At 41.3% G+C, this 8,416-nt stretch overlaps 1 protein-coding gene across 1 annotated transcript in view; it reads left to right on the top strand.

Moving 5' to 3' along the window:
* Positions 1 to 8,416, top strand: part of LOC104965367 (ephrin type-A receptor 6-like) — a 49,435-nt gene that overhangs the window by 26,398 nt on the left and 14,621 nt on the right. The window contains exons 7-8 of the mRNA XM_010794323.1: positions 4,061 to 4,216; positions 5,086 to 5,436. Coding sequence (XP_010792625.1) covers positions 4,061 to 4,216; positions 5,086 to 5,436 — 507 coding nt within the window. The remainder of the gene's footprint in view (positions 1 to 4,060; positions 4,217 to 5,085; positions 5,437 to 8,416) is intronic.

The following is an 8,416-nucleotide window of genomic DNA, read 5'->3' as shown; positions in this document are numbered from 1 at the left end:
AACCACTTTGACTTAACTAGGCCAGTAGGTACGGGCTTTCCACTGGATAATAACTGCAGCGATGTGTATGTTTTAGCTGAATACACGTTTTGTAACCCTAACTGATGCAGTTAGTCACTTCTTTAATTGTTTGTTCTTTTTCATGTAAAGTCAAGGTTGTAACTGTTTGCAATGAAGTGGGGCGCTGAACTGTTCCTTTGAATCTTTTGATATATGATAGTAATTACTTGTCTTTCAAATTTGAAGGAGGGTGAGCAAGCATCTTGAGGAACATTCATCATTAACTCCTCCAAAAAATATAGTTTATTCAATAATAACACTGAATATGTGAATCATAAAAGGGATTGACAGCTGATAGGAATAATATGATTGTTAATATGATCATAATATTCATACAGACACACATCGATGAGACAGTTAATTAATGTACTTATTGCAGCAGTCTGCATAGATTTGGTACCCCTGCTGGTCTAAGAGTGAAACAAACTCATTCAGTTAAAATTCATTCAATTATGTCTGCCACCTTATATATTTATATTTAAGGCTTTACTGATGTGCCACAAAAATGTCACCAAATGTTATTGAGTTAAAATATTAATATTGTGGCTTTCCAAGTCAACATTGATTGATATGACTGCGATTAAATCAGCATATACTTCTGCCAGGGATGCCACCCCTCAAAATCTCCTGCCACCCTCTTGCCACCCCATGAACATTTTTCTAGATCCGCCCCTGTCTGGGACCCACTTATATATTCCTAGCAATTCACCACATGAACATCACTGGTACAGCAGTATTAGATCTGAATGGAAAAGGGTATTTTGTGTTCCTTTCATGAATAAGAATGTGTTCATGGCAAAAAAGCCAAAGAACTGAGGCTGATAGAGTACAAATAAGATATAAATTCCCGCCAGTGTGTGTGCATATGTGTCAGAGACGTTTTCAAACCTTTTGAAAGAAACAGTGGTATGAGAATTGTAATTGCTTTTTGTTGGTGATTTTGCCAGCAAATACCAGAGAGGGGGGAGCAGCTGGAAATTCAAATGAACTGGTGTGTTTGTAGCCTTTGGCAGGAGCTCAGCATTGGAAGAAAGTAATAACCAAGTGATTGAGGTGACTCAAAAATAGGAATCTTGCTGACAAATATACTCTTCCCATTACAAGCTAATCAGCAATGTGATTTTGGCAAGGATTTCTGTCTGCGTGTCAAACCCTTATCTCATCCATTATATAAATATATTTATACTCAAGTATGTGCACCTGTTGCAGACAGTTATTTTTTCAGATATTGGACAGTCATCAAATTGTACTATCATTTGAGGTGGCTGGGAATAAGAAATTAGTTTTGCTATTTCTAAGAAGGTCCGAGCTCAGTTCAAGTCTCAGTGGAAATGGACAAAGAGGAGATATATTCAAAACAGTCCAATTCGAATTTCATCAAAAATAATGTTCCATGCTGCTGGTGTGACATAGTTCACTACAGGTCTCTACACAGAATTGAATTATCAGTTGAAGGAAAAACTGAAATGTTGATGGTATGCGATTGAAAATAGCACTGTTACAAATGTCTAGCCTCAGGTATATTGAATCTGAATCTCAATTATTTTAGGAATATAAGTACCAGCAGCAGTTCAATTCAACTACTTTATTTACCAAGACAATCCACTGGAGCAGCTTGACACCATTCATAACAGTATATGAAACTATTCACTGTATAATAAAAAGGGCTAATATCAACAAAAGGATTAGAGTGGTAATGTTTCTCAATGGAGGCAAGAATTGATCAGACAATAAAAGATGTATGTAATATGGTCTGTCACTAAGAAAATGAGGAAGAAAATAAATAAATGTGGCTCCCTACGGCTGTCATACAATAAAGGCTTGATTATATTTCCCATTGTTGCCTTTTATATCATTACATTGTCTGTCTAATAACAGGCATATTTACTTGATACTTTTTCAAATTACTCCACCCCATCCACAAACATAATATTCTCATACAAATCACTTTAGAATACGTTATATACCAATGTCCATATAATATAATATTATTAGTGCTTTATTGCTTTTCTGATGAGATGAGTCTGTGAAGGAGACAATCTGCAACAGTGCGCCACCTTCAGATAGATCTTAGCTAAAGAGTGAAGGGTAGCACAGCAGAAGACATGGGGAAAAGAAACATATTCAACAAAAAAACAAGAGAATGTAGCAGAGAAAAACTGTTTGAAACATTGGAGGGATAAGTAAAGGAGAATTGGTGTAAAAAAATGAAGGGAAAGGTCAAACAAGAAAGAACTTTAGAAGTAATGAGATAGGAAAGTGAACTGGGTTAAGGGACAGGAAGATGGAGAATACCTAAGTAAGTAGAATGGACCATTTAAGTGGAGAGAGGTTTTAGTTTGGAAGCACGCTTTGCTTCGCTATTTTTTAACCTTCCCTACAAACAATACAAAGATACTTCTGCCTGTTTTCAAGGATATCTGGGAGTGGTGTTTCTAAACCTGCTCAGCAAATTACCTTAGAAAACCTGTAAATGTTTTTTTTTTTAAGAGTAAAACCTTTTTATTTGTATAATATGACAAAATATTAAGTCTCGATCTTGTTCCAGCATTACATTATTAAAGTTAAACTTGTGCAATCCCTGTTCTGCAGAGGTGGAAGTAGTACTTAAAGCTTGTACTTTAGGAAAAGTAGAAATACCAGAGAGTAGGAATACTCTGTTACAAGTAAAAGTCCTGCATTCAAAATCTAGCTAACAAGCAAACTTCAAATTAACACCAACAAGATGTGATCTGCAAAACGTTAGTATGTTACCCATCCAGCAAGTTTGCTATGCTAATAGTGTAAAGTTAATTTAAGCAAACAGTCCATTGGTTAAAATAAAACGTATAACGTTGTTCATTTGTAGTTTCACAACGCAGTTATCGCAGTGTTAAATCAACATTTTGGAGGTAATCATGGCTAGCTCTTACCTGGAATTGAGTGGATCGGGTCCGGGTCAGGTCCAGCTGAAGACTGGTCTAGAAGGAAGGCCAAGGGCGCAGCATAGAGGGCTCCAAAAGCAGAACCTTTTCTCCACCAAAAAGAGAACGAAGATCACTGATGTGTAATGCTTTCACTTAATCAACACATATTGCAATTTATTTGCCTTTTCATTTTTGAGTTTTGGATCTAGATTTTTGTCATGCAGTTGTGTTAATATGGTTTTCCCTTAAACTGCATTCACATGATACGCGATGTGCCCTTTGGGCGCAGAGCCTTGCGGTGAAAATAGCTAGTCACTCGCGACGCTTTATACTGCTTTCATTTGATTAGTTGCTCATCGAAAGGTCAGCTGTAAACGAGGTCAAATTTGAAACAATTTGAACTTTGAAAGCAGCTCTTGGCAATTTCGAGCAATGCGCAACCTGTGTGCAACACCCACGGTTGTGCTTCTGCCTAGCCGGTTGGCACCGCTCTCTCCATGGAAACACAACGGCAACGTGATGCAGCTTTATTGTTCCAGCGATACACGTAGTACACTCGGTTTACCCAGTTCGTGTTGATATTCCCAGGTGAGGTGACGACGGGACTTAATGAGTTTTGCGTGTTGTCACTTGTCACCTTGCTACGTTAGCAGTTGATTGTTAGTGACCATTGCCTTTCAGGTGGTCGTTATAAACCACTGGCTTTAACCACAATAACCTAGTATTCTGCGTTTGAAGAAACTGCATACGAAATGAAGCACCTGTAATGTGTAACGTATCGTTTTGGTGACTTTCCACAAGTGATAAGCCTACTAGGCATTTTTTGTACGTGTTTTTGGAAGAAAATGAGCATTACAGGTGTGTGCCATTTGTTAGACTGGACAATGAACAGCAACATTTGCTAATAAGCATGTGGCTTTGTGAGCTACAATGATCCATAGTATCTCAAGAAATAAGGTCAGACCACAGGTGAGAACAGATCAGAAGGAGCTTGAAATAATAATTAAATGTGTGTGTGATGATGAAAAAGCAATTTCATGAGAAGCATTAACCTTGTGTAACTGGCTTCTTCCTCCCCCTCTCTTTTTTACTAGCCTGTAAACCTGGCTTCTTCAAGGCATATGCTGGGAACACTAAATGCACCGATTGTCCACAACATAGCTCGAGCCATGACCAGGCCGCCACCATCTGCCACTGCGACAAAGGCTTCTATAGAGCTATCAAAGACTCCTCTGCCATCCCTTGTACGAGTAAGTAAAGTCGTTAAAAAAAACTATTTAGTTTCTGTTTGCATGTCTGCAACTTATTTAAGTTAGTTGTGCCAACTATTACCCATCCATCTGCTTTTTTCATTCTGGAAAAATTATAGTCCTAAATGTAAACATATTCAGATCTGTATCCATGTCTCAACTTTGCAAAAAACATTTAGTATGATGTACGTAACTCATGGCAATAATACATTCTGACAGAAGCATCCATAATTGACAAGAAACGTGGTGGACTGAAACACTTCACGCTCTGAAAGCTTGCCACTCTCACGCCTACACACAGATATTCAAAGACACACTCCAGTACAGATGATCACTTTGCCAAAATAGACATTGTGAAGTTTTGAAAATTGGTAAAAAATCTAATCTGTGTACCATCCAGGAAATTGACACATATGGCTATTGGAACAAAAATACTCCATAATAACTTCAAAGCCAAACGCCTTCATACTTAAACACACACACTTAATTGTGCACCTTGGCTGTGTTATTTCGATAGCACATATACTAAAAAAATGTGGACCTTTGCTGTCCCTTAATTGACAGATTTTGGTAATCATGTGTTCACTAGTTTTATCCTTGAGTTCAAACAAGTGGTATATAGTTGCTGTTATATTTAGTACTTATACGTATCATAGGAGTTCTTTCTCCTCATTTCATCATTGTATGACACATGGCAGACTACTAGTGGCTGTAAAGTCGAACATATCACAAGGTGAACATTGATCATGTGTTTTGTCCACTCTTGTATTCAGTAAGACGATAACCAAACGCCTCTATATGTGTTATGCTGTTTTGCTTCAAGGGTATTTCTGAAAAAAAAGAACTCAACTCCTTTTTTCTCACTCCAGGGACTCCGTCAGCTCCCAGGAATCTGGTCTCGTTGATCAATGACACAGCTCTCTTCTTGCAGTGGATGCCTCCTAGCGATACAGGAGGCAGGCAGGACATCACTTACAACATCCTGTGCCAGCGCTGTGAGGAAAGAGATGGCGACAGTGGTGTGGCCCAGTGTGAACCATGTGGGCCAGACCTGCGGTTCATCCCGCGGCCGCTTGGTCTGACTGGAACCTCTGTGGCAATTTTAGATTTTGCAACACACGCCAACTACACCTTCCATGTGGAGGCAGCGAATGGCGTCTCTGGGCTCGGGGTGTCTCCACGCTCGCTGGCGAATGTTACCGTCAATACAAACCAAGCCGGTGAGTGAAAGAGCTCTTCTTCACTTTAGTGCATCTTTCCAATTCCTTTTGATGTACTGTCTTCACATCCTGCTTTGGTAATTATGACGAGCAGATTCATTCATATTGATATTCACAAGTTGGATTAGATTTACAATTACTTAACAAATACATTAAACAGATAATGATTATTTGATCAACAGACATTAACTTCAAAATATTTTTTGTTGTCATTTATTAATAAAAAATGACACACAGAATTCAGAGTTTTCAACTTGGGCTCCACAGTCTCATTTGAACACTATTTTCGGATTAACCTATTTACATTTGTATTTATTTATTAATAATTAGAACAGATTTTAGTGGCTGCAATTCATTTTATAATATCAATCTATTTTAAAACATTTTGCAGGGCTGAAAAGGTACATAAGCTACGAAACATTGCAATACATTAATCATTTTAATCCTGCTGGCACTGGCAAAATGGTCGTCTGGAGTGGTGGGAATTTTCCCGATGGACCATTTAGCCAGCGGGATGGCAGGGAGCCAGGCAACACCGATACAAATGTTAACAAAATGTTAAAAAAGCAGGTTGCAAAAACTACCAGGATTCTTCACAAGCTCATCTTCCCCGAGTCAAAACTACCTAACTTGGATGAGAATTAGTCAAAGTCAACTTTATTGTACATTTTTTAGTTTGTGTGTACAGACAGAGAGATCGAGATTAACAAGGTATTCAACAGAAACACTGAATTTAAACCACATTTTAATCTCCTTTCTTGGAGTGCTTTGCTCCTGCATCCACCACATACCATTTGGGGCATTATTTTGAGTATCTGTGGACTGGATTAGAGAGACAATGTTAGGCTAAATGCTTCTGCTCACTGATATGCTGCCAATATGAAATGAGGCCGTAACGGAACTGCGGAAACGGACCCAAACGATAACGGGTCCCAAGGTGGATAGATCTGCAATCGGAACGCTCTGTGGGGCCAAACGGCTCAGTGTGTACGTCCATTCACAGCATGGTACGCAAGTACCATTGTCTTGAAGTGGATTCTAGCAGCTACCGGAAGCCAGTGAAGGGAGCGGAGGAGCGGCGTGGTGTGGGAGAATTTAGGAAGGTTGAAGACCAGACGAGCAGCTGCATTCTGGATGAGCTGCAGAGGTCGGATGGCACATGCAGCTAGACCAGCCAGGAGGGAGTTGCAGTAGTCTAGGCGTGAGATGACAAGAGTCTGGACCAGAACCTACATGTTCTCCTGATGTTGTAAAGAGTGTATCTGCAGCAGCGGGTTGTAGCAGCTAAGTTTGCAGTGAAGGACAGTTTGTTATCTAGGGTCACACCCAGATTCCTTGCAGTCTGAGTCGGGGAAACAACAGAGGTGCCGATGTTGATTGTTAGGTCAAGAGTGGGACAATCTTTTCCCGGAAGGAAAAGCAGTTCAGTCTTGTCAAGGTTGAGCGGACATCCACTGAGAGATGTCAGCTAGACAAGCAGAGATGCGTGCGACGACCTGGGTCTCTGAGCGTGGAAAGGACAGAATTAAATTGGGTGTCGTCGGCGTAGCAGTGGTATGAAAAACCATGCGGGCTAATGACAGACCCGAGCGAGTTTGTGTACAGGGAGAAGAGGAGGGGACCCAGAACAGAGCCCTGAGGGAACCCTGTTGTTAATTGACAAGGGTCGGACTCCGACCCTCTCCAAGTTACCCTGTAGGTACGGTCTATGAGGTATGAGGTGAGGAGGAAAGTGCAGTGCCTGAAACTCCAAGTTCTTGGAGAGTGCGAAGGAGGATCTGATGGTTCACTGTGTCGAATGCAGCAGACAGGTCCAAAAGGATGATGACAGAGGAGAGGGAGGCTGCTTTAGCCGTGTGCAGTTCCTCAGAGACAGCAAGGAGGGCAGTTTCTGTTGAGTGACCTGCCTTGAAACCAGACTGGTGCGGATCCAGAAGGTTGTTCTGATGGAGATAACAGGAGAGTTGTTTAAAGACAGCGCGTTCAAGTGTTTTAGACAGGAACGGGAGGAGAGAGACGGGTCTGTAGTTTATAACATCAGACGGGTTGAGAGTGGGTTTCTTTAGGAGAGGGTTTACTCTTGCCTCCTTGAGACTGTTTGGAAAGTGACCAGAAGTTAGAGAAGTGTTGATGAAATGGGTGAGAAACGGTAGGATATCAGGAGCGATAGTCTGAAGGAGGATAGGGTCCAGAGGACAGGTGGTAGGACGGGCAGAGGTAATGAGGGTAAGAACCTCACTTGGAGAGAGAGGGGAGAAGGAGGTTAGTGTGTGGGTGAAGGCGGTCTGGTGACCCAGGCGGTGAGTAAGGTGAGTCAGAAAAGAAGAGCAATTCATCACCTTTTTTTCAAAGTGGTTAACAAAGTCGTTGACAGAGAGGGAGGAGGGGAAGGGGCTTTGGGGGTCCAGCGGGTGGAGAAGATGGAAATAGTTTTTTGGGATTGGAATAGGAAGATTGGATCTAATCTTGAAAGAAAGTGCTTTTTGCCTGAAGAGACGAAGGAGATGAAAGAGGATAGGAGAGCCTGATGGTTAGGAGTGTCGTCATGTGTTTGGATTTCCACCGTTTCCCTCTTGCTGCCCGAAGAGATGGTTCTATTAGCACGCAGTGCTTCTTTAGCCAGGAGCAGGAGGGGGGAACTGACGAGCTGCCCGAGATGTGAGAGGACAGAGAGAGTCCGAGAGGCATGAGAGAGTAGAGAGGGAGAGTTCTGCAGCAGAGTTTGGGAGGCAGGAGTTGGAAGAGTCAGAGGAAGGGAGGGCTGAAGCACCGGGTGAGGCAAAGGTAGAGGGGGAGAGGGAACAGATGGTTACGGCGGACAGGTGCAGAATTAGAAGAGATTAGTTGTTATATGTTTGAAAAGGGTATAGAGAGAATGAAATGAAGAAGTGATCGGATGTGTGAAGCGGGTTTACAGAGAGGTTAGAAGTAGTGCAGTCTTTAGAATATGAGACAAGGACATTGCCAGCTTTATGAGTTG

Source organism: Notothenia coriiceps, unplaced genomic scaffold (assembly GCF_000735185.1).
Source record: "Notothenia coriiceps isolate Sejong01 unplaced genomic scaffold, NC01 NC01_scaffold00037244, whole genome shotgun sequence".
In the NCBI taxonomy this organism is placed as follows: Eukaryota; Metazoa; Chordata; class Actinopteri; order Perciformes; family Nototheniidae; genus Notothenia; species Notothenia coriiceps.
Note: the sequence above shows the minus strand (reverse complement) of the source record. Positions and strands in the feature narration are given on the sequence as shown.